This window comes from Rhamphochromis longiceps, linkage group LG14 (assembly GCF_057381845.1).
Source record: "Rhamphochromis longiceps isolate RC_006_pf linkage group LG14, R_longiceps_female_GT1.1, whole genome shotgun sequence".
In the NCBI taxonomy this organism is placed as follows: domain Eukaryota; kingdom Metazoa; phylum Chordata; class Actinopteri; order Cichliformes; family Cichlidae; genus Rhamphochromis; species Rhamphochromis longiceps.
Window position 1 is genome coordinate 7,672,597 of NC_140570.1, and position 26,770 is coordinate 7,699,366.

The following is a 26,770-nucleotide window of genomic DNA, read 5'->3' on the forward strand; positions in this document are numbered from 1 at the left end:
CGCGACCAGGACGAAAACCGCATTGTTCCTCCTGTATCCGAGGTTCGACTAACGGACGAACTCTCCTTTCTAGCACCCTGGCATAGACTTTCCCAGGGAGGCTGAGGAGTGTGATCCCCCTGTAGTTGGAACACACCCTCCGGTCCCCTTTCTTAAAGATGGGGACCACCACCCCGGTCTGCCAGTCCACAGGTACTGCCCCTGATCTCCACGCAACATTGCAGAGGCGTGTCAACCAGGACAGCCCTACAACGTCCAGAGCCTTCAGGAACTCGGGGCGGACCTCATCAACACCAGGGGCTCTGCCACCAAGGAGTTGTTTAACTGCCTCAGTGACCTCGCCCCCGGAAATTGGCGGGTCATTCCCCTCATCCCCAGACTCTGCTTCCTCCTCGGAAGACGTGTCAGTGGGATTAAGGAGGTCCTCGAAGTATTCCTTCCACCGCCTGACAATTTTCTCAGTCGACGTCAGCAGCGCTCCGCCAGCACTATACACAGTGCAGGTAGAGCACCGCTTTCCCCTCCTGAGACGTCTGACGGTTTGCCAGAATCTCTTCGAGGCAGTCCGAAAGTCTTTTTCCATGGCCTCTCCGAACTCCTCCCACACCCGAGTTTTTGCTTCAGCCACTGCCCGAGCCACATTCCGCTTGGCCTGTCGATACCTGTCGGCTGCCTCCGGAGTCCCACAGGCTAACCAAGCCCGATAGGACTCCTTCTTCAGCCTGGTGGCTCCCTTCACCTCTGGTGTCCACCATTTGGTTCGGGGATTACCACCACGGCAGGCACCCACCACCTTGCGGCCGCAGCTCAATGCAGCAGCTTTGGCAATGGAGACTCTGAACATGATCCATTCGGACTCAATGTCCCCAGTCTCCCTCGGAATGCTGTCGAAGCTCTGCCGGAGGTGTGCGTTGAAGATCTCGCGGACTGGGGCCTCTGCTAGACGTTCCCAGCACACCCTCACTACGCGTTTAGGTGCACCAGGTCTGTCCAGCGTCCTCCTGATCCAACTCACCACCAGGTGGTGATCAGTTGACAGCTCAGCCCCTCTCTTTACCCGAGTGTCCAGAACATATGGTCGCGGGTCTGCTGATACGATTACAAAATCGATCATCGACCTACGGCCTAGAGCGTCCTGGTGCCACGTGCACTTATGGACACTCTTATGTTCGAACAGGGTGTTTGTCAGAGGTGTGGACTCGAGTCACATGACTTGGACTCGAGTCAGACTCGAGTCATTAATTTTATGACTTTAGACTTGACTTGAAAAAATGTTCTAAGACTTGTGACTTGACTTGGACTTTTACACCAATGACTTGGGACTTGAATTGGACTTGAACCGGTTTACTTGAAAAGACTTGATATTTTACCCCAAATATAAAATTTAACACGCATATTATATAGAGATTGAAAATGTGACGTCATTCACGGGTAGAACCGCAAAGGATTCTGGGAACTCGTGGCAAGCGGTACTAGCGCACGCAGGCTTTCAATTAAAATCAGTTATACAGCGATAAAAAGAAACACAAAAATGTCAAGAAGCTGTTGTATTATTAACTGCAATAGCCGGTCGCATGAGAGCCACGGGAAGCCGACGGGTAAAGAGATCGGTTGTTATCGGATTACGTCGTTGAAGAGAAATTGTTCGAGCCATGTTTCCGAAGTAACAAAGAGGCGACGGGTGGCCTGGATTGCAGCCATTCAAAGATCAAATATAACGTCCCAGAACTCTCCAGCTCACAGGTTAGTCTGCTCCAAGCATTTACACGAAGGTCAGTGTTTTTAGTAGTTAATACGTCATTTTCATAACATAATTGGTGATATAGGTTACAAGCAAGTCTGGCGCTGAACAGAAATTGTGGCGCTATGCTCCTTTATTTATTGTGCATAAATAGTGAATTGTCCTGACACAATATTGCGTTTCGCTTATGTTATTATGGTACATTGACAAAAACATATACGTTTATTCACAGGATAAAACAGGTTTTTTTGTATCACTAATTGCCCAGTACGATTACAGCATACAGTATTGTTGTCACTGCTACATTTCTGTGATGAACCAGAAATTATTTCCACTACTAATTAATTACCGTTGAGCTCAAAGGTTATATTAATAAACGGTTAAGGAATGTGTATTTATGACGACGATTTGTGAGATTGGTAAACTTATGATACGTACGATGGTCTTTCGTTCTACACGGTGCATTTCAAGGTCCTGCACCCATCCGTCGGTAAACTGTACCTGGGCTTGTTGCAGTGACCGGAAGTTACTAAACTTCATGAGTGTATGCACTCACTCCAAGAACCGTATGATTATTAATATGCATATAAATAAAGAAGCTATTTTGTGCAAAGATGTCAACTGTAAGAATGCTGTGCATAAACATTTACTCTGCTCCATGTATGATGATATAGTGACTGCTCTGTATAAAAGTGGCACACTGCTTGATAAACAATATAAGCATAAGGAACCTAACATCAGACCTGGCTGGAAAGAACATGTATCCATGTACCATGATGAAGCTCGCATAGCTTATAAATGTTGGGCCATGGCTGGAAGACCTAAACAAGGCCCAGAATTTGAACAGAAAAAATGTGCGAATGCCAGATATAAGTACGCTGTTCGCTTTATAACTAAAAATGAGCAAATGCTAAGAGCAGATTCTTTGGCCAGGAAAATGTTGTGTAATAATACGGCAGATTTTTGGAAAGAGGTGAAAGCTCTTAATAACTGTAAACCATCTCTACCATCAACTGTTGAAGGTGTTTCTGGGGCAGATAACATTGCAGCATTATGGAGACAGCATTACAGTGCGTTGTTTAACTGTATAAAAAGTGAACCATATGAGGACAATCTTGACATGAGTAATGACACAATAAGTGTAAGGACACATGAAGTATATGAAGCCATTCATAGGTTGTCTGATAATAAATCCTCTGGTTTGGATCACATCACTGCAGAACATTTAAAACATGCTAGTTTAAGGCTAGCTCCTCTTTTAGCACTCTGTTTCACTGGGTTTATGATTCATGGCATATTACCAGACTCAATGCTGTGTATTTTACTGGTACCAGTTATGAATCAGAATCAGAATCAGAATCAGAATACTTTATTGATCCCTGGGGGAAATTATTTTTTGTTACAGTGCTCCATTTTAAACCAACATTAAGACAAGACAGACAATACGCTAACTAAGAATAGTACAATATATACATATATATACATACATACATACATAAGTCACTTATAAATAAATAAATAAATAAATATTTGGAAAAGAAATGAAGGACAAAGCTGCAAAAGTGAGCTGCTTGGATAATTACAGGCCGATTGCACTAGCCAGTATTTTATCTAAGGTGTTAGAAAGAATCTTGTTTGACAGAGTTAGTGTGTTCATCTCTTCTCTGGATAATCAGTTTGGCTTCAAAGCACGGCACTGACATGTGCATATATGCACTCAAGGAAATAGTCAGTTTGTACAGGGCTAAAAATTCATCTGTCCTCATGTCTTTCATTGATGCCTCTAAGGCTTTTGATCGAGTGAACCACAGAAAACTTTTTGATAAAATGAAGAGATGGGGAGTTCCTCAATACATCGTGAGGATTCTCTCTTACTGGTACGCTCATCAGAACATGCAGGTTAAATGGGGAAGCAGTATTTCTGCCCCCTTTGGTGTCAGCAATGGTGTTAGACGGGGTGGGATTTTGTCTCCAATTTTATTTAATTTGTATGTTGATGATTTGTCCATACAACTGAGAGCCTGTAACACTGGGTGTATATTAGGTAAAGCACTGATAAATCATCTTATGTATGCAGATGACCTGGTTGTTTTTAGTCCAAGCAGTGCTGGGTTACAGGATCTTCTTAATGTCTGTACTGAATATGGTGTGCAATATGACATTGAGTACAATGCTGCTAAAAGTGCTGTTTTGATATGTAGAACCAAGCAGGATAAACAGCTAAATTTCCCTTTGTTTAAACTGGCACAAAAAACTCTTGAAGTTCATAAAAAGGTGAAATACCTCGGTCACTTTATTACTGAGCAAATGAATGATGATGATGACATATACAGACAACGATGTAAGCTCTATGTGCAGGCAAATACTATTGCACGCAAATTCAGCTTTTGTTCACTTCCAGTTAAAGTGGCTTTGTTTAAAGCGTATTGCACACCGCTATATACTGCCCCCTTGTGGTCATCCTACAAACAATGTAGCATGCAGAAGCTGCATGTTGCATATAATGATGCGATGAGAATCCTTTGCAGGATACCTAGAAGTGGTAGTGCCAGCCAGATGTTTGTAGCTGTGGGTGTTTGGACTTTTAAAGCACTTTTAAGGAAGCTAATGTTCAATTTTAGAGAACGACTGGATGGTTCGAGTAACAGTATAATTTTAGCACTCACAGATCCGACAGTGAGTGGTTCCCGTTACTCATCCAGTCTCAGAAAGCACTGGTTAAAGTGTTTGTGTATTTATTGATTTATTTTAAGTAATTGTGTTTTATGTATATTATGGTTTTATATTTTTACAAATGTTTTAGATACTTATTTATATACATATATATATTTAATGGTGTATACCTTGTGTTGGGGGGGGAGTGTTGTGTGTGTGTGTGTGTGTGTGTGTGTGTGTGTGTGTGTGTGTGTGTGTGTGTGTGTGTGTGTGTGTGTGTGTGTGTGTGTGTGTGTGTGTGTGTTGTTTTTTTTGTCTTGTTTTTATGGACATGAAGTCTGCCAATTAAGACTGAATTGAATTGAATTGAATTGAAATAAATATGCTAAGATGAGATAGCTGACTTCATCTAACTAGCAAATGTTGTCCAGGCTACGTTGGTGATACAGTTTTTTTTTAATGTGTATGATATTTTTGTCATGCGATTTTAAAGCTGGCCCTACAACCGCATCCAAGAATAACATGCAGCGTATCTCAGAACTGTCGGTGAAAATTATTCTTGGAGCTAGGTTTAATTGAGCTGCATTTTAAAGAGGTGCAATTTCACAATTTGTGTATATTTTCTAAGTTCACTATTTTGTCATGTGTTGAGAAAAACACAGATTTTAAAATTACATGGTCTAATATTTACATTTAGCATAACTGCAACATTATTTTTTCGTTTTTTTTTTTTAAAGACTCGAAAGGACTTGAAATTCAAAGTTTCAGACTTGTGACTTGACTCGGACTTTTACACCAGTGACTTGAGACTCGACTCTGACTTGCCTGACATTACTTGAGACTTGACTTGAGACTTGAGGATAAAGACTTGAGACTTACTTGAGACTTGCAAGACAATGACTTGGTCCCACCTCTGGTGTTTGTTATGGCCAAACTGTGGTTAGCACAGAAGTCCAATAACAGAGCACCGCTCGGGTTCAGATCAGGGAGGCCGTTCCTCCCAATCACGCCCCTCCAGGTCTCGCTGTCGTTACCCACGTGAGCATTGAAGTCTCCCAGCAGGACAACAGAGTCTCCAGGTGGAGCACCCTCCAGCACCCCCCCCCCAGGGACTCTAAGAAGGCTGGGTACTCTGAACTGCCACTCGGCGCATAAGCGCAGATGACAGTCAGGACCCGTTCCCCGACCCTAAGGCGCAGGGAACAAACCCTCTCGTCCACCGCGAAAAACCCCAACGTACCGGCAGCAAGCCGAGGGGATATTAGGATACCCACCCCAGCCCGCCGCCTCTCACCAGGGGCAACTCCAGACTGAGACAGAGTCCAGCCCCTCTCCAGGAGACTGGTTCCAGAGCCCAAGCCATGTGTAGAGGTGAGCCCGACTATATCTAGCCGGTACCTCTCAACCTCACGCACTAACTCAGGTTCCTTCCCCACCAGAGAGGTGACATTCCATGTCCCTATTGCCAGTCTTGGCAGCCGGGGGTCAGTCCGCCAGGGCCTCCGCTCCTGGCCGCCACCCGGCACACAATGCACCCGACCCCTATGGCGCCTCCTGCGGGTGGTGGGCCTGCAGGAGGATGGGCCCATGTCTCCTCTTCGGGCTGTGCCCGGCCGGACCCCATGGACTAAGGCCCGGCCACCAGACGCTCGCCCTCGGGCACCCTCCCCGGGCCTGGCTCCAGGGCGGGGCCCCGGTAACCCTATCCCGGGCAGGGTAAACTGTTCCCTCGGTGTCCTTTTCATAAGGGTCTTTGTTTATTAACACCCTCTCAAAAATACATTTGCAGAGTAAAGACAGGGACATTTTAGCCATAAGTGTCATGATCCTGGGCCATGTTGGCCCAGCATTCTTAGTTTTCGTGTGTTTTGTTCTTTATTTATGCCCTGGTTTCTAGGTTGTTCTGTTAAGATGTTCCTTATTTGATTACCCTCTGTGTATCTGTAAACCCTCGTTTCCCCTCCTTGTGTTTTATTCCATGTTTTCCCCAGCACGTTATGTCCATGCTCTCCCCATGGCCTATATTTTAGTTAGTCCCTATGGACCTCAAAGCGCTTTACACTACATTCAGTCATCCACCCATTCACACACAGGTGATGGTAAGCTACATTGTAGCCTCAGTTGCCCACTGACAGAGGCAAAGCTGCCGGGCCCTCTGACCACCACCAGTAGACAACGGATGAAGTGTATTGCCCAAGGACACAACGACCGAGACTGTCCAAGCCAGGGCTCGAACTGGGAACCTTCCGATTACAAGGCGAACTCCCAACCCTTGAGCCATGATCACCCAGATCGCTCATCCTGCCTGCACACAGGCCATGACAATAAGACAATTTAAATATGTAAATCACTGTACATTCAAAACATTTGAGATGAGATTGTCCCGTGGCAACGAGGACATTTGGCCTGTGTCATATATGGAATTTGGACAAAGCTGTTATAACATAATATCCTGAGCTTAATCAAATGAAATATAGAAAATCAGACTTTTTTCCTGTCTTTTTTAACAATGCTAAGACCTTGGATGTCACAGAATTATTGGAATGACCCACATACAATGATAAACTGAAGAAAAATTTGCATTTGCTTTTAAAATAAATGCAACAAAGTTGTATTATGATTTCCCACAAAATCACAACAGTAAGATGACGAGTTTAATGAGTGTTCGGTGAGTATTTGGTGAGTATTCTTATTTCCCATCAACCTAATGCTTAACAATCAGGGACAACCAAAGGGCTGGATGTCGCCCAAGGTAGTTATCCTACCCTATTTATTTATTCTGTAGAAATGGAAAACTGACTCTTTTTGTAAAAGATATGAAAAGTTCTAGAGGCATCAAACTGTTTAATTATTATTAGAGTAAATAATTAGTTAGTTACATGGATTATATAGGGGAGGGTTGGGGTTATCGCCAATGACAGCAGATCCCAGAGGTTTTTATTTAAAAAAAAAAAAAGTTTTTACTCGAGTAAAAATACAGTTTCTGCTGTAAAAACGGTGGGTTTTAATGGTGGGGAATGAGGTACAAGGGGCAAGATGAAATTTATAGAAGATGATAATAAAAGAAGATAATAATAATGATGATACATCAGATCATAGAAGTACTACATAAAAAAAACCCTCTTTGAGGCCATAAGTGAATTAAAATATCACTATATCTGGAACGTCTTTTCATGTGTGAACTCTCTTCTTGACAGAGAGACAGATTGCAGGCCTTTATGAATTATAAACATTCAACCCCCTTACTATAGATGATCAAACCAACTTCACTGGTATCCATAGACTTCTTGATGCAATTTTAAGCCAGATGAATTAAATATCATGGGCTTTCTTATACTTGCTACTTCAGAATAAAGTCAGAATAATCAGAAAGGCAAAATGGTGAGGTGTATAAATAATATAAACTCCCACCTGGCTCTGACCTACTAACACTCATGCTGAGCCAAAAAAAAAAAGCAAAAAAAAAAAAAAAAAACCCTCTGGAATAGGCATTGCAAAGCAATACAGGCTGTTGATGTTTTTCTTGAAAAGTGTCTGAAGGTATTGTCCTGGACAGTCCCAGTCCTACACAGTACTCCCTGTAAATTCAACTTCTCACTGTAAACAGCAGTGTGTTCAGCCTCTCCATCCCACTGTGGTCCTCGGAGCTTTCAAACTGAGCTGTGCAGGTGAAAGAGGAGTTGTCAATGTCTGCTTTAAACATCTCTGTTTAAGGTTACACAGCATGATGACCAGGGCATAATTAGCATTACCTAAGTTGAGTTAATGGAATATAACCCTTGCTCAGACTGGGCAGTTTGCAGAGGGTTGTAATACGAAGCAGCAATGAAGCAGCAATGTCTGCTAAGCTAAAGTCAGAGTTTGCACAAAGGCAGCTCTGTTTAAGTTTTGCTATATCACCTTGGTAAGTTATGATGAACACATAACCTGCTCCGGAGTAGGTGTGTGTTGGAGTTTAGACTCAAAATCAGGGTAAAAAGCAAATTATTTTGCTGCTAGTACTCACTAAGGCAAAATAAGTTCTCAGCAGGAAGAATGTGTTATATATGCCCACTGGTTGATCTGTATATTATTAATGCCACTAACCAAACTGTGACTTTGTGATACATAAAACTGAGTAAATCTGTTTCTCTGGCCCTTTGACAACGCTGAGATTACAGCTAATAAAAAACAGATGGATCAATTACTTTATTGGTATTTGTCATAGAAAATATGCAGAAAATAAAAACAAGTCATAATGGGCCCCTCAAATATTTCCAAGCTTTCGGGCTGTCAGGTTAGAAATAAATTTGCTTTGTACTAAACATCTGTGGCCAGAGTTGCCACATCAGATCAGGGATATGGCTTCCCTGACAATGATCTCTGGGGTGGCCAGTTTCAGTTGGGGAAAAAAGGAAGGATATATTCCAATAAATCTGCCCTTCATCCTCTGTGATTAGTATGATTAAGATTGATGGGACTGGCTTTAGGTCTGGCACTCCATGCAGCAGCTGATGATTGATGACCGATAAAACCAAATGACATTTCAACCCACAGAGACAGTATATGCACATACAGACACATACATAAGCAGCGAGATGAAGAGTAAAATGCTGTTATGACTATGGTCAAACCTAGAACCTGTATGAAATACTATATTGTTTGAACTTCTGTTAGTAAGTAACCTGCACAGACCAGTGCATCTTCATTTTATTGTGTAATTTAACATGTTAGCTTTGCATCTCAAGTAGTCGTTTGTTTGTTTGTTTTTTTACACAGGATAGAAGTACCAGATGAAGTTCCATTTTGAATCCTTCAGATGAGCATGTTTGCTGTTTTTGAGTTTTTTCTTTTCTTTAGTTGTTAGGTTATTTGCAATATTAGGTAATTGTGGTTTTCTTCACACAAGAAAATGATCAACCCTCACAAATTTCCTCTTCACTATTAATCGGGTTCTGTTGTTTACTAATATAATAAAGAAAATTTCTGCCTTGTTAATATTCAACAGAGAACTTTAAAGTTGCCCTTGATGAAAGGTCCCAGGGACAAACACTGAATTGTTTGATTTTCCAATATTGTATGAAAAAAAAGCATACATGACATTTGAGATATTGACCATGGTAGGAAAAACATTGTTCCTTTTTATATTTTCTAGACATATTTTACCATATAATTTGCCAGAGGAGCTGAATGATGAAGGAAGAAGAAGAAAGGAAGAGGAGGGTGTGGAGGGTAAGCTATAAACTACAGATCACTTTCATCCCCCCCCCCAAAAAAAGACAAGACTTACAACCTCATAAAGATGCGCCACATTAAATCGTGCTCTTTCGTTCCCTCCCCACACTCTGTCAAACAACTTTCCCATATGATTGTTCACAATTCATTGCTGTTTTCCTCTGCTTTCCACATTTCTTATATTGTCTTTTCATCCATACTTCCTTTTTCTAAAATACTAAAAAAAAATAACAAGGGTTTTTGGCAACTGTCCATTACATTTCATTCCCACTGTTTTTTCCTCCAACTCTCAATCTGTCCAGGTTTTCTTTCTTCTTTTCTTCATCTGTCTCATCCTTCAGCTTTATCTCTTTCATTTCCATTCATTCTTTTTCTCGCCCACTCTCTCTTCTATCTTATTTTTTTTTTATTAAATGAGAGAATATGAGTCAGGAGGAGGAATTCCTTGATTGCTTCAACATGTGTGAATGGCTTATAAATCCATCATAATATGTCTCTTGTGAATCACACAAATGCTGACATGCTTTAGAATTTCAGCAGCTCCTAAGAGGTAATCTCATACACCCACAGGGGCAGAGAGCGAGATGAAGAGAAGGATGGGAAAATGAGGTTTGAAATTGGTGCGTCAGTGTTAAGTGAGAAGGTTTATTTAACCTCCCTGGACTACAAGGGTGGGCTTTGGTATTAGTTTTCACAAAAATAGTGAAGAGGCCACACCTGTCAATCAAAACTGGCTCCGGGTATATGTGTAAACACATCAGGACTAACACTGTAGTGCAGGAGAGACCCCCACTTGAATGAGACATTTCGAAGCTGGTAATTTCAGTGAGTAGATGAGTTTCATATCTTCAGATGCTTTGTCGTGATTTATCTGTTAGTGAGATACACAGCTGTTACCAGAGAAAATAAACTGGTTTTAAAATGACAAGCCATTGCCATTTCCACACATTTTTCTTTTTCCTTTTTTTTTTAAACAAAGTCCTGAATACATGAATCTGTTTAAAATCCTGAAAGATATCCAGTGGCTGTTTCTACAGTGACTGATGTTTACCTCCATTGCAAAAAAAAAAAACAAAACCAAAAAAGCCCAGAAGAAAATAACCAGCCTTTTTGGAGTTTGCAGTATAAACATGTTTGAAGGTAGAGTGTTAAATGAGCTTTGTGTTTTTGTTAGAAACTATGTTTGCTTAACTCACAGATCCCACCATAACATAAGTAGGCAAAACTATGCACATTTTTAAAGGGGTTAGCAATTATTGCACTGTTTATCCTGTCTACCACCAGGTAGGAGATGGAAAAAAGAGAAAATGAACAGGTAGTTCATTGGTACTAACTGCTGTACAGCTTAATGTTTTTAGAGAGGACAAAATCCATGTTGAACGTGTACCAGTCTCATCATTTTTATACCAAAGGAAATCATTACCATGGCAACAAAACAGGGACTTTCTAACTAAATATTTTCATGCGTTTAAAAGGTTGCATTGTTGCCCAGATCATGATCTTATTTTAACTTTTTGAAAACAACAGTAAACAGCAAGTTTATGCAACACTTAAAGTGTGCCTAAATGCGAAGAGCTGGTAGCAATGTGCTCAGTGAAAGGGAATACAATAGGCAGTGATTTGTTCATGGAGTTAACCGATGGTTAAATGCATAAAGATCAATAAACCTCAAAATCAGCACAGGTCAGATGATTATATCCTGAACACAAAGAAAACAAACTTGCTGGAGCTCACAACTCATAATAGAAGTTATTGTGTGACTTATTTCTAAGTGACTCATTTCATCATGCTGCACTGTTAGACTGGAACTTAGGGTTCCCTCACCTGCCTAATCCCTCTTTAACTCTGGATTATGAACGTATTAAATCAGTGCAGGTGCTTGTGATTAATTACCTGCACTAACAGACAAAAACACCTGCACTCTTCCTTGCACATTTCCACTTCTGGGTAGCATAACTGACAGCATGTCACCCTCTGTGTGAAAGCTCAACCCTTTTTCAACAAAGAAGATAAAGCCAAACCATGCATGAGAAAGCAGTGTCTGTAATTTCCATTTTTCACTTTACACCAAGTCTCAAAATTACCTCACTGAGAATACCTGTAAGCATCAATGTAATTATTAAATATACCAAAAATATGGATGCATGTATATTTCTTCAGAGAATGGGTATTTATCATTAGTCATCATTAGAAAAGTAATAGTAATTATTAAGATAATGAATGGAGTAAACCTTGAAGTCCTCTAAATAACATATGAAATGGGGTAGTGGTCTTATGTGCTTTTCTTTCTACCTGTGTGTGCTGTGGTGACTGCAGAGTCCAGGAGGCAGTGTAGCGTAAAACCACTGCTTCAAACTGCACTTAATCACCCACTGCAGCAGTGAGTAAATATCTAATCACGCACACTGGGCTGCATGAATGCTGATGCACACACTAATGTGTTTATCATGCACACACAAACACATACTCGCAAAATGCACACAGATGAGCAAATACAAACTCACACAAAAACATACTGGCAGACATCGTTCAGAAATAGAGGAAAAATTCCATCTTTCTCCACTTTTGGCCAGATCAAGTGTCTTGCACACACACACACACACCACTGTTTCTGATCTATCTCAATGCCACGCCTCAACAGATTCAATCAGAGTGGAGCCTTTGTTTTTTTTTTCTTCCTATCTGTTGTTTTATTTTCCTCCTTGTCCTCCCTCTCCTTCCCTACAATACACACATATGCAACATACACACATTTCTCTCTCAGTTGGAGCCAAATAACTTTAGTCTGAATGGTCCCACAGGTTGAAGTATGGAACAAAACACAAACATACAGTAGTTTCTCACATACACAGAAAGGGAGATGGGAGTGAGCTGCAGATTCTGAGTTACTACTGATGTGTAGTTGATAAAGTGCATTTCTTGTATAGACAGACAGTGTGTGTGTGTGTGTGTGTGTGTGTGTGTGTGTGTGTGTGTGTGTGTGTGTGTGTGTGTGTGTGTGTGTGTGTGTGTGTGTGTGTGTTGATGACAGGAGGGGTAAGTTACAACTGCTTCTCGTTCTTGGTCTGGCCCTGGAGATTTATTACACACTTCAGCAGCGTGCTAAACACAAACCCACACAGCGAGAGTATGTATTACTTTATTTGCGGGAGCCTTCCATTAACAGCATCCAGTCTCACACAGTTAATCTCTGCACTGCAAAAAAAGCACAATTTCATAAAGTCTTAAATATCTCATTTCAGGTTGATTAAATCTTTTTTGAAATTTAAAGATAATCTTGTCAGGCACCAAATGCACTCTGTTATTACACTTGTTTCAAGGCTAACTGCTCTAAGTAATTAATTTTTCACTTGAGTTGACAAAAAGGAAGTCTAACTTCTGTGATAGTGTAGTGGTAACTTTTAACTTAAATGTCTAAAATTAAATACAGGTCTATCAGTTTGGACTGGAGGCACAAATTGCCAGGTACAGCTGCATGGCATGCAAAGTTGGACCCAAAGTCAGGGCTTGGAAAAACAGAATATAAAACTCAAACAGTGTTACTGCCGAAAAACGTATAAAATAAAGAAAACAGGAACAAAAGAACAAACCCAATCAACAAGTTGAAGCACAAATCCCATCTTAAACTGGAATGAACCTAAAGACCTAAACAAAAGGAGCACAGAAAAATAACCCAAATATAATTAAAAATGAGAAAAAACTCAAAAAGCAAAACGACCATGAAACGAGTTTGCAAAGAAATAGGTCTCTAGAAGCAAATAAAACCTTAAAGGGAACATGAAACGCTACACCTATCATGGCTAGAGAGCCCTGCTCTTAAAAACATCCACACTGTTCATATCTATAAAGTGCTTTACAAACTCAAACATTATGGCTAACAGGTGGATATTTCCATTTGAATGCAGATAGCCAAACAGTGAACAGCCACTTATTGCTAAACAGCCAGACAGTGAAAATAGACAGTATACCCTCGGTTTCTTAACTCATTGTTGCAGTCGAGGACAGCACAAAAGTGATCCTCTTAAACTGATTTTTACTATTAGTGTTCTTATTTTCCTCTGAGTTTTCAATTCTGTCGCTAGTTAGCTAACATAAACTAATGGCTTCAGTTGATTCAAAATGCTGCAGGGAGTACTGACAGAGCAGAAGCACTACTGGCTTCTCTTTATTCACCCACTGTTAAGTCCAGAATTTATTTATTTTTTTATTTTTAATTCTCCTCACATGAAAGGTCTTGAATAATCATGCCCCATCTTATCTTAAAGGTCCTGTACTACTATATCAATACAATAAAGCAGTTTGCTCTTAGACTGCTGGTTTACTTGTGACCCTGAATCCTCCCTTATGCAACAAGTACAAGTACAAGTACCTCGGGCTGTGGGTGGACAATAAACTGGACTGGTCATGCAACACAGAGCACCTGTATAAAAAAGCCCAAAGCCGACTGTACTTCCTCAGGAGGCTGAGGTCTTTTAACATCTGCAGGAAGCTCCTGAGGATGTTTTACCAGTCTGTGCTTGCTGGAGTACTTTTCTATGCTGTGGTGTGCTGGGGGAGCAGCACAGCAAAAAAAGGACTCATCCAGGCTGGAGAAACTGATCAGGAAGGCTAGCTCTGTGGTCGGCATGAAGCTGGACACTCTGGTGACAGTGGCAGAGAAAAGGACATTAAAGAAACTGCTGGACATTATGAACAATGCTGGGCATCCTCTGCACACGGCCATAAACAATCAGAAGAGTCTGTTCAGTGACAGGTTGCTTCTCCCCAAGACAAGAACTAACAGACTTAAAAACTCCTTTGTCCCACACGCCATCAGACTGTTTAACTCCTCTCTGGAGGGGAGAGGGAGGGGAGACAGGAGGACAAAGGAGGGGGGAACAACTAAGCTGTAGTGCCTCTTCACCTCACTGTACAATACCTTGTGCAATACTTTTTGTAAATAGTCAACAGTGCAATAGACTCAATACTTGAAATGTGCAATTCACTTGTATTTTTATTTTTTATTCCTATTTATTCTATTTATCCCCTTTGTATATTTTATTTATATTTGTCTCTGTATTTATATATGTGTGTGTGTGTGTGTGTGTGTGTGTGTGTGTGTGTATATATATATATGTTTAAATATATAACAATTCTGTAACTGTAACTTCGGTCGTTGCTGTGCTTTTTTTTGGAAGTCGAATTTCCCAGAGGAACCCACCCGAGGGATTAATAAAGTTCTATCTTATCTTATCTTATCTTATCTTATGCTTCAGTAGGCCTAGTCTGCTGGGGGCTTCGCATGATGCACTAAATGTTTTGTCTTCACTCACCTCTTTTCACTTATTATGTGTTTATACACCAGCCTGTATTTAATCATTAATTATTATGAATCTCTGGATCTCTTTCACAGTGTCTTTTGTCCTGTTTCCCTAGCATGTGAACCTGGGCTTTGCAAGTTTGGCCATTCATCACTTCAAAAGATCCAGCAGAGCTCAACAGCTTCTCTCCACTCTTGCAGTTATTTACTCTGTGGAGAGCAGAAATTCTGAGAGCTCATTCACACCAATCAAAGTTAAGGTAGATACATGGTTTAGTAAATATACATGTAAATATTTGCACCTAACAGCTAAATATTTGGCCCTGACAGCCACTGGGACTTGGGGGAGTAACATATTTTCCCAATTTGCCAGGATGTTCTGTGATTTCTGTCATTTTTTTCTAAGCTGTCTCCTTTTATTTCCTGCCTCTGTCTAAAAGAAAAATTAAGCCATACAACTTAGGCTGTTCTCAAACAGCTACAATAAGCTTACCTTCACTTCCTAAATGTTGCTGGTTGTCAAGGTCTTTATTTGAGCTATTGATAATTAAATGGCAAATAGATCCTTATTTTAAGATGGGATCTTCCCATCCTGATTATAAAGTGTAATGGAGGGTTCCCCTATGAAGGTAAATATGTTGCAAAATCTGAGAGCTTGCAGAATAAAAAGTGCAAAGACAGGATTAGTAAAAATATTTTACAAATCTTTTAAGATTAACGATGCACAAAGAAATACAGAGTAGTTTGCTTGGTTTTTTTTTTTGGTTTTTTTTAAGTCAACGCTGGACTGCTGGAGAATCAAAGCACATAGCTGTACTTCTTCACCCACTGAAATTGGTTGGCCATACTTCTATAATGAGAAATTCTGCCATTGCTTGATAAAACTCTAAGAGTACTGACTTTCTGGATAAACATGGGACATATGAGCCCAATGTGATAGTTAATACATCCCCATTATTAATGTTCCTGGAGCCACCAGGTAGTGGACCAATGAAATTGTTTTTCACCATGAATTAATCCAACCCCTATGTGTTTTCTTTACAAGGACACTCACCGTGCTCATACTGAAAGCAGGCAGGTGGCAGAAAGCCCACAGTGACCATTTGTGCATCTGTGTGGTGTGTGGCACTAATTGATTAGTGGATCATTCAGTTTTTGTGGTTGGGACATATTTTACAACAGTTGAATATTAATTACCTTCTTGTCCAGCACTATTCAGGAAAATTTAATTCCCACACAGCTATGCTGCAAAATCAACAAAATTTCCAATGAAGCCTAACTGCAACAGCTTCAATATATGTATTAAGAAGAATTTGAAATTAACATTAATGATGTCATGGTTGTGGGTGTGACCCAGTGTTTTGTATTTAATTTATATTTCTCAATTATTTGTTATTCATGGATTTAGTTCTCTTGAGGTTATATTTTGTTGCTTTAGCTTCTAGTTTCAGCCTGTGTCTGTGTTATGTCTACTTTGTGCCTTTTTCCCCCTGTGCCACGGTTCATGCCTCAAGTCATGTTTCAAGTCTGTGTCTCTGTGTTAACTTCCTGTTTTACTTTGACAGTCTGTTTTTGTATTCTGCTTGTCTTCCTTTGTCTTGCTAGGTCTGATTACTCCCAGCTGTGCTCTCCTCCTGTGTCTCATACCCTCGTTATCTCTCTGTGTACATAAACCCTGTGTTTTGCTTTGTCCTTTGTCATGTCGTATCCTTATTATGCTGTGTGTTTCTCTCTGTGTTTCCAGCTATAGCTAAGTTTACAGATCCTGGTTTGTTTTCTAGTTAAAGTTTCTTGTTTCCTGTTTTTCGTTTAGTTTTGTATTTAATGTTAGTTTTTTCCAGCAGGAAAAAGTTGTTGTCTTGAGTCCTGTTTTGGGGTTCTTCATCCTGCCTGCCATACATCCGAACATTGACAAATGATATCAAAAATGCTTTAAGTTTAGTGTATGTGGGGGTGTATGTATTTTGTTTTGCACTTGTCCTGACATAATTTGTGAAACCTTAATTGCAATGAACTATAAATTGTAGAACACACTATGCTTTCCCTGATATTGTTGGCATCTTAGAGATAAGACAAGGTGTCATAGGTCAGACAGCTAACACTGCCTGACATAATGACAAATCATCTGCCTGACAGAGGATGGGTGTGATTCTAACTTTGTTACCAAAACACTCATAATCTCTTCTCAGGGAGCTATGTGTTTTGCACTTTGGTTTGGACTTGGCTTGGTTTTTACTTGCTAGTTTTTTTATTCACTGGGTTAGTAGGTTTAGACATAATTGTTTTACATCATATTAGACTAGTTGAGACTGACAGCCAATGCAAAGGCCACCTTGTGCACAGCTCTGAGAAGCCACAGACCTATTCTGAGTACCAAGTTATCACTTAATGGTGCCAAGTCAAGGCGAAGCAAACACCATGAAGCTTCAGGTAAATGTTCTCTGTTGCTGTTGTCATTGTCACAAGACATGTGTTTACCCAGTTAATGGTCAAGCAGGTTATTTCAGAAGGGAAAACCTTGCTTTGTGAAACACTCTTAAATCTATCAAGTAAGGGCAACCTTGCAGGCAAAATGCTATACAAGACATTGTACGTCAGAAAATTATGAGCTGGTTGTACACCCTTGCAAGTATGACAGTGTAAGGTCTTCTTGAATAAACATCAGGATATGTTACATCTGGGACCCTGGGAAAGATAATAGACTGTTAAGTAAAATACACAAACACAACCTTTCCTATAATGCTACCATAATAGAATATCAACTAAATAAAAGTGTCAACATGGACAATCGCATTTTAAATAACAAGAACAACAGAGTGTAGATGTAACATAGGAGTGTTTTGGGTCTCAGTTATTCAGTGCAGGAGTCAAATGTGACAGCAGTCTGCTGTCACTTCCCTCTTCCTGTTATCTCTTTCTTACTTTGTCATTCTCCTTCTTTTCATGACAGTTAATTGAGGAATATACACAATTCACAGCCCTCCGGGCAGAAGATATACAGGTGGGAGATCTGCTAATTAAAGAAGAAAATCCCATTTAAGCATCGACTTTTCATATCCTGAGACCAGTTTGATACGGTTGATTCAATACCAAATTCTAAAATCTCACCTGAGGCAGCGAATATTGCCAGGCATATGAGTCTCAAAGTCTAAATCCATCTGCTAGTATGAGAGACTGAGCCTGCTGCTTTCTGCCTGAGCAGAGCAGGTTGCAATGCAGAGTTAGGCAGATGTTAAAACTAAATGAAGATGTCCTATTTCATTTCCTCCTGCTCTGCAGCTTGCCGTGCCAGATCACTGTGTCCCATTCACTGCCATCTCTTTCCCTTCCCCTCTCTATGCATATGTCCAATTCTTTTTCTTCTTCTTCCCAGTATAAACTCTGTTCTGCTCGATTAACTTTTATACAACAGCACTATTTTCCAGAGGTGGCAAGAAACACACTAAGCAGTTAAAGTGTCAGGAGACACTGCCTTTCTGGCTGCCTCGACAAACAAACCCTAGCTGCTTTTCTATATTCAGACCATGCATTTTTCAGCAAATGATGACTTCATCCATCAACCACACACTGGGCCGTTTCTAGCCAAGGGTTGATATGCAGAAGGCGAGCGATCATTTCTCTTGAATGAATTTTGTATTTTTAGTGAAGAGAAAGTGACCCCGGTGACTTCTAAATTTTGGGCTGAATGAGTCCTGACATGAATGAAATTTGAATGGGCTGAGAGATGACAGCCTTCCTTTCAGCGAGTGTGCACCCCAAACTTTTGAATGATGTTCACAGCACGTCATGACGGCAGTGCACATGATAAACATGACATTTCGGTTAGTGTAAAAAACATTATTCAAGATGATTTGCCTACCTAAGCTGCTGCAAAACCCAGTACACATGAAAAATAGACAGTCAAATGGAATTTTAAAAGAACAACATCTAGGATTAGTTTGCTGAAAGCACCTGAAAGTTTATTGAAAATAAATCATAAATCATATTGTCATGGTCTGGGTGAGTGGCTGTGTTTTTCCATGAAGCTGGAGCTTCCATCCCTAGGTGGAGCTACCTCATTCCAGTCACGATCTGCACCTGTTGCCAATATGGGCTGCCTAAGACCAGCACTCTCAATGAGTCTTCACCAGCTCTTCTGCTGACCTGCATTAGTGTGAGGCCACCAAGTTGTACCTATGCATCATAGTTTTTGGTATATGCTTACCTGGTGTTTTTTCTCCCTGTGCTTTTCAGGAATCCTCCGGTCTACCATTCCACTCTCTGCAATTCTCACCACTTTGGTAATCACGGTCACAGCCAAGCTCTGTTGGATTCCCATTCACCTGCCTGCCTCCCCGCCTATGCTCAAAGGATTCACGGAAAACACTCCCTCTGGACCCTCAGCTTCTGGACGCTCACCCGGACAACTTTGACTGCCTTCCCCTCACGTCAGCCTCCACCTGCAAAAAATGTGAAACACTTCCAGTTTACTTACTACTTACTATCTTACCTTACCAATCGCCACCATCACTTACATTTCTCTCAGTGGTCCAGTGCCACAGACCTTCCCTGGCTGAGCCACAATCCTCTCCCTGAGTTGTCCTCATAGCTCGTGTGTTTATGACATTGCTCACATTCAAGATTTAGTTCACAGCCATCACCTGAGTGTCAGAGTAATATATATATATATTTTTTTTAAATAAAAGTGTTGTTATCATGTTTGAACCTTTTGCCTCCATTCTGTTTTTGCATTTGGGTCCATTCACCTGGTTTTGGCCACTTGGCTGTAACACAGACAGCCATGTTTCTCTTTTTTAGTAAAGTTCAAAATATGGCAGCCTGTGGACTTTTTTCTGATTTGCTAAAACACTACCTCCCAATTTCTGAAAAAAGGTCTCGCCTATCAAAGCTTTCGGTGCGTTTGAGGAAACACACAGAGCGCTAAGAAAATTTAAACAACAACAGTAACAATGTGAAAGAATTGTTCACTCTACAGTGAAAGAAGTTGAGACAGCTCACCTTTGACTGCAGGAATCAGAGGAGCCTCATAACTTCAAAACCATAATTCAGAGAACATCACTGAATTATGGGAATATTTTGCCCATGCCAGCTGCAAACTCAAGATTCATTGGTTGGATGAAGCGATGCAGCAAAGAACAGCCTCCAGTTCCATTTTGGCACACTTGGTTTGACCATTTGTCTGCAAGTGGAAACCAGAAAGCAGACTAACCTATTCTCTGAGTGCTGAACAGAATTCTTTCCAGATGCATTAAGTGAACTGTCAGCCACAGTCAAAGACTATGTCGGAAGGGGTTCCATGTGAACTGAAGATGTGCTTGTTGAGTAACTGAGCTGTTCTTAGGGCAGAACGAAGCTTTGGTAGAGATACAATGGGCAGCTCTTGAAAACCTATTAATGTTGAGTATAACTGATTACCCGATGAGGAAGGAAGGCCAAACACAATATGGGGCCATGGGTGACCAGGCGTAGGAAGGGGTCTCAACAGCTGGACGGCTTATTCAGGGTACAAGCTGAACAAGCAACCACGTGCAAACATCTTTGGCCAATGATGGCCACCAGAACAGACATTGTAGGAAAGAGATGTTCTGTTTGGTACCAGAATGACACATGAACCTGGCTGTATGAGCCCAATGGATTACCTCAGCGCAGACTTTTGTGAGTGCATAGAGCTGGTTCCTTCTGGGCATTTCGGACCAAGGTCTCAATCTCTCAAAACAAAGAGCAGATAACACAGGGTGGAGATGAGATCTGGGGGTTTTTCCTCCTCAGAAGTACTGTCTGAAGAGGAGAACTTCCCAACCCCCTGAGCCACGGTCGCCCCAAATGAAATCTATTCCAGTACACATTGAAATTAGTGAATCAAGGGAAGTGGTGAGGTCTTTAGCTGCTAATTCCCATTTCAGTTCATTAGTAAGACTATGCAAAAAGGCTCTGTGGAAGGATTTCCTAGGGCGATCGTGGCTCAAGAGTTGGCAGTTTGTTTTGCAATCGGAAGGTTGCCGGTTCGAGCCCCAGCTCTGACAGTCTCGGTCGTTGTGTCCTTGGGCAAGACACTTCACCTGTTGCCTACTGGTGGTGGTCAGAGGGCCCGGTGGCGCCAGTGTCCAGCAGCTTTGCCTCTGTCAGTGTGCTCCAGGGCAGCTGAGGCTACAGTGTAGCTTGCCATCACCTGTGTGTGAATGGGTGGATGACTGAATGAAGTGTAAAGCGCTTTGAGGTCCATAGGGACTAAGTAAAGCGCTATACAAATACAGGCCATTTACCATTGCCCAGGTCTCTGTAGCCAATGTCGAAAAGTCTGTGAAGAAATCTGCCACACTTTGCTTACCCTCTGTGAGCTGTCACATCTGGATTTGAGCCCATGTTAATAAACTCTATAAAAAGGAAAGATTTGGGATCAACTTTAAAACGGTTTGTCCCCACCTTGATGCTCTGGATCATTCTGTCCTGATCTGGACTAGAGATGGACCGATCCGATATTACGTATCGGTATCGGTCCGATACTGACCTAAATTACTGGATCGGATATCGGAGAAAAATTAAAAATGTAATCCGATCCATTAAATATCACGAAAGCATCTCACAAAACTTGCAACACCCGTAACTCACCTCAGAACGTTAGCACGTCGGAGCAGTATGCATCACGTGATAGAGCGGCTGTGGCATGCAGGACCTGTGGTGGTCTGGATAGCATTTGGAGCTTCGCTAGCAACCCGGCATTTCATCTCCGACAAAGTTATCCCGAGAGAAGTAAAGCAAGTGTGTAAGTCCATCTCTGAATGTAAAGCATTCCTGCGTTAAGCTTAACAAACGACTGCCTCTTCTTGCTGCTACTTCAATCATGAAACTGCTTAACGATCAGCTGATTGGCTTTTCTGTCGCGAGTCTGTGTCTCTAGTTTGCTTTTGGCCCACTTTGCACCAGAAAGAGGAAACCAGCGGCTGAACAACAGCAGCACGTTTAAGCTTGATAAGCTGTTGTTAGAATTTATTTAATATTACTTTCTACTCGAGGATCTTTTTCTACGTAGCTGACGGCTGGTAACTGTGCAGGGGCGGATCTAGCAAAGTTTAGCCAGGGGGGCCGATAGGGCATTAACAGGGAAAAGGGAGCACAAAGACATACTTTTCTTTCTTATTCTCATTTAAAATGTCGAGCTTTTAATAAATAATTATCTGACACCCAAAGTTTTAATTTGATGCAAAATGATTAGAAGTCAATTACTGTATATAGTGACTATTAAGTCTAATATACCCTAGTAAGCTATAGTACTTTTTCCTTTGGGAAGGTACCATCTGTGCAGTCTGCAATTCTGTTGAAGAAAGATGTTGAATCTATTTAATATTTCTTGAAAAATAATTGATTTCTGTGCATTTTTTTTCACACTGCATCAAATTAAGGTTGATTACGTCGATTAAGCATCATGAGGTGGAGCATGAGGGGTGGTTCCCTATTTTTTATTTATTTATTTTTGTTGTTGCTGGGAGTTGGAACCCTATTAGTTAGGTTGCTTAATATTTACGCTAAGTACTCTTTAAAATACCAGAATAGGGAGGATGGTGTAGGTTTAAGTTTATTAGATTGATCAGTATTGCTGAACTATGAAATATTTTTTTTTGCATACAGGTATAACAGAATAGCTTTAGTGTTGTTGTTGTTTTAAACTTGAGTATGAACTTATACAAAATGCAGCAAGATATTTAAAAAACAGTTTTGTTGATTAAAAAACACTATATCGGATTCATATCGGTATCGGCAGATATCCAAATTTATGATATCGGTATCGGTATCGGACATAAAAAAGTGGTATCGTGCCATCTCTAATCTGGACACAGGTGGGACACAATAGTACAGGTAGGACTGGCAGGGCTCCGAGTAATGTACTTTGACTGGGAGCACAGTATCACACGAGTATTTACAGTGAATAATAACATTTAAAAAGAATTATCAAAACAGTTGTGACAATCCAGACTCCACAATGGCTCTCTACAGCTTCATCACAATTTCTAGATGCTCTCTCAAATCCAAATAAAAACTGCTCACCAATCCACAACAGGGGATTCTCCAGGCAAACCTGAGCACAGAAAAACACAGGTTTGTATCTCTCTCACAGGTAAGTGGAAACAATAACTCAAGGTTTGGAGACTTTTACCAGAATACACACATACACGCGAGGGAGAGAGAGTGACAAGACAATTATAGAGAACAGCGAGTCAACCAGCAAGGACAGAGGAACCGTGACACTGATTGATAAACAATAGACTTGATAGACTAATAACAATCTTGTAAAGCAGCCACACCAGTTTTAGCAGCCACCTAACCAAATATTACTGGTTAACAATTTGATAATTGATAATATTCTTTGCTCTTGGGTCTTATGCACTTAGAGCACTGATAGAATAGAAGATTAATTCATTATATTAAAGTATTACATGCTGAAAAAATTACAACTATAAAGATAAAATTAACCAACATTTGGAGGATTGTGACTCATAGCAGTAATGTTAAAAAAAAAAAAAAAAAAAAAAAAAAGATTTATACTTAGTAATTCCTCCTCATAGCTAAACTGATGTAAGAAAAAGTTACTCTGCACTTTTTGCTATGAAGTATCTGGTTTTTAAAAGCTGATGGTGAAGAGGTTTAGCTTTTGGCCTAACTGCAGGAGACACATGATGTCATCTTTTATATATTTGTTTATATTCCATTCATCTTTTATACAGTCCCGATCAAAAGTTTAAGAACACTTGAAAAATGACAAAAAAAAAAATCATAATTTGCATGGTTGGATCTTAACAAGGTTCCAAGTAGAGCTTCAACATGCAACAAGAAGAAATGGGAGTGAGAGAACATTTTTATAAGCATGCAACACTTAAACTGAAACAGGCCTTTTAACCCTTTCACACAGAGTTGTCACCACAGTGGACAGCTATTTAAAGGCTGTCTTCTTATATTTGTGTCAGTGTTGATGGTATACTTGCACATAAACCACTACATTGGACACTGATGTGTCACTTCATACCCTGCCACCCACTTTTCAGCCAGTGTAAGTGCACAAAAAATGTCTTATTTAATTTAAAATTTTAATTTCTCTAACTACTTAGAAATTCAAAAATCTTTTTTCATGCCTAAAGATGAATAAAAATACTTAAGAAAAAATCCTGATTGAGATTGTCATAATTCATGCACAAAAGGGTTAAAGGCATGTGGTCTTAAACTTTTGATCAGCTGTAAAACCACATGTTTCAGTTTAAGCATGGTTTTCAAATAAATTGCATGCTCAAATGTTTTTTCTCACTCCCGTTTCTTCTTGTTGCATGTTGAAGCTCGATTTGGAACCTTGTTAAGCTCAGACCATGCAAAATATGATTTTTTGCCATTTTTTAAGTGTTCTTTGGATCGGGATTGTATATAGTCTGTGGTTTAGACAAAGACCAGTGGAGGTACCATTTAGTTAGACTTTACTTAATTCAAATGTGCAGCAATACAACAAATGGAGGCCACAGAGCAGAGTATACACAGGGATATTAGTGTCCTCTAACAACTTAACTAGTGAGGGCTTCTAATAATAAAACATCATTAACTTTTGTTAATGTTCCTTCCTGAAATAAAGTTTTTTCTTAATTTGATGCTTTCAAACCTGTATTTTGAGAGTGTGTGTGTGTGTGTCTGTGTGTTATTGTTGTTGTTGTTTTTTAAACATATTGCCCTATATAATAGGAAGCAAAGGTTAGAGAGACCTTTTCATCCTGGTACATTAACAAGCCATTAGTGCATCCATTTGTGGCTTGATTGGCCTCATTAGGAACTAGTTCCCTGCCCTAACAATGTCAGAGTGTTGGTCTTTTCATTGACCCTAGCTTCACTATTATAGAATTCTTGGTCTACTTCTAACAACATTCCTGCTCATACGCATGACTTCAAGTTGTCTTTCAACTTCTGCTATCTGATTAAAGACACACAAGAGTGATCATTCAAATAAACACTTGCAATTAACTTTTGTGACATTTGGTTTCTGTGTTTAGTGGATGCGCCTGCTACTACGTGTGTGTTTGTGTGTGCTAAATGAACCCATTGGGTGTACTTTGGCGTAACTCCATTACTTGTCCATTTCCACTGCATGGCTAGCCTGAGCATTTTACTCACAGCATAATACACTAATTACTGCTGTAAACACACACAAAGACAAACACTCATAACCATTTCCCGTGCTAATTTTACTGAGCCACAGCCATCCCGCCTCACTCCTTGTGCTCTCTGTCTTATTTCATTCAAGTGATCGCTCTTGTCCTGACTGTGTAAGAAGACATAATTTGTTTGTTCCCTTGATGACAAAAGGATAACCAGATCTGACCAGGCTCAAATAGGAATTGGTGAAAGAGGAGGTGGAGGGAGAGGAAAATTTAATCTTCATCACTGAATAGATGTGATTACATCTCTGGGTAGAGCAAAGGGATGAAGGAGGGGAGAAGGTACGAGGTGACAGTAGGTGAAATAAGAGGAGGAAAGATAATGACAAGCAGCAAGACTGAAGTAGAACTGAGCAGATGAGGTCTCTCACCTCTCTTTGTTCCTCATTTGGGCCACAGCTTTGATTACTGGAGACAAAATGAGCAGTGGTGTGCTTTTTTCTTAACACTGTTTAAGCAGTTTGATGGGGAACATTAGACGCGCTTTGAGTGCTCAGAAGAGTAGAAAAGCGCTATATAAGAACCAGTCCATTTACCATTTACATCAATGGTTCACTAGAGCTCAATGGATAGAGCGTTACTTACAAAGCTGAGCTTCAATGGATTACAAGACGATCAAACTGTAATATCCACTCAGGAAATTACAATATTTCCAAGGAAACAGTGTCAAAAAATTTGTTTTCAGTTACATAAATCTGTCTTGGTCATTTTATAACCTACTATGCTATTTTCATATGACTTATGCAAAAAAGAAACATGCTTTATTATTTTGGTCAAGTGAAAAAGGCAATAAAATCTTTTTTCAATTCTTATATGCATACCTAATGGAATTTGCACTCTGTGAAAACTACAGAGAAAAATGTTATAATTTCAAGTTTGACAACATGACAGCGGAATTGTGTCATGACCATTGTGCTTAAATCCAGACACAAAGATATCATCAGCTCCTTCTTTTTGTCCGGTAGTATCTCCAGCTTCCAGCAGCGGCAATGGCTCAAATTAATATGAGTCAGGACCACCATGGGTGACAAAACAAAATATTTAGTGCCTTGGTTTTTGGCCTTGAACTGGTTTTGAGTTTATTTACATTCTTTCTGGACTCCAACTCTCAAAACAGCTTGAGCTAAGACTTGTTAAATATTTTACGAAGCCTTTATTTCAACCTTGATTACAATACTTGAAAAAGTTCTAGAATATAACTGATTTTAATTTAAGCTATGAAAAAAATAGCACACTTAGATTATATGAAAATTGCACTTAATTACAGCTCGGGTCACTTCATATAATTTTGGACAGTAATTCCTAATTACGAGAGTGATTTTTGAGCTTTGTGAACAATGCTATAACACAGTTTCAAAGGATACAGAACTACAGTCTGATTAGAAGTGCACTTAATCACAGTGGTGGGACTGCATGTTAAGGAGCAACAGAATGGTTTTATCTGATTTTGTAAATTAAGACAGACTTTGCCTTTAAGTGTAAACGTTGCAAAGTGTTGCAGCTTAAAATTTGTGAAAACTGCATAATGTTATGTATTTCTGCTAGCCCAATGTAAATAAGTAATTGCTGTAATAATAGGCTTATGGACTAGCATCATGTTTAGGTGTATCTCTAGCTTTCTGCTTTCTGTCCACATGGAGTATTTTTAGGTAATTGAAAACATAGCTTTTGAAA

The 26,770-nt window shown here is 40.2% G+C and overlaps 1 protein-coding gene across 1 annotated transcript; it reads left to right on the top strand.

The window, feature by feature from the left end:
• The first annotated feature begins 2,195 nt into the window (after positions 1-2,195).
• On the top strand, positions 2,196-19,321 carry LOC146653504 (uncharacterized). The gene is made up of 3 exons (XM_085380619.1): positions 2,196-3,057; positions 18,935-19,060; positions 19,143-19,321. Exons 1-3 carry the CDS (start codon positions 2,280-2,282, stop codon positions 19,319-19,321), a joined length of 1,083 nt encoding a protein of 360 aa, XP_085236745.1. The 5' UTR covers positions 2,196-2,279.
• Positions 19,322-26,770: the final 7,449 nt, after the last annotated feature.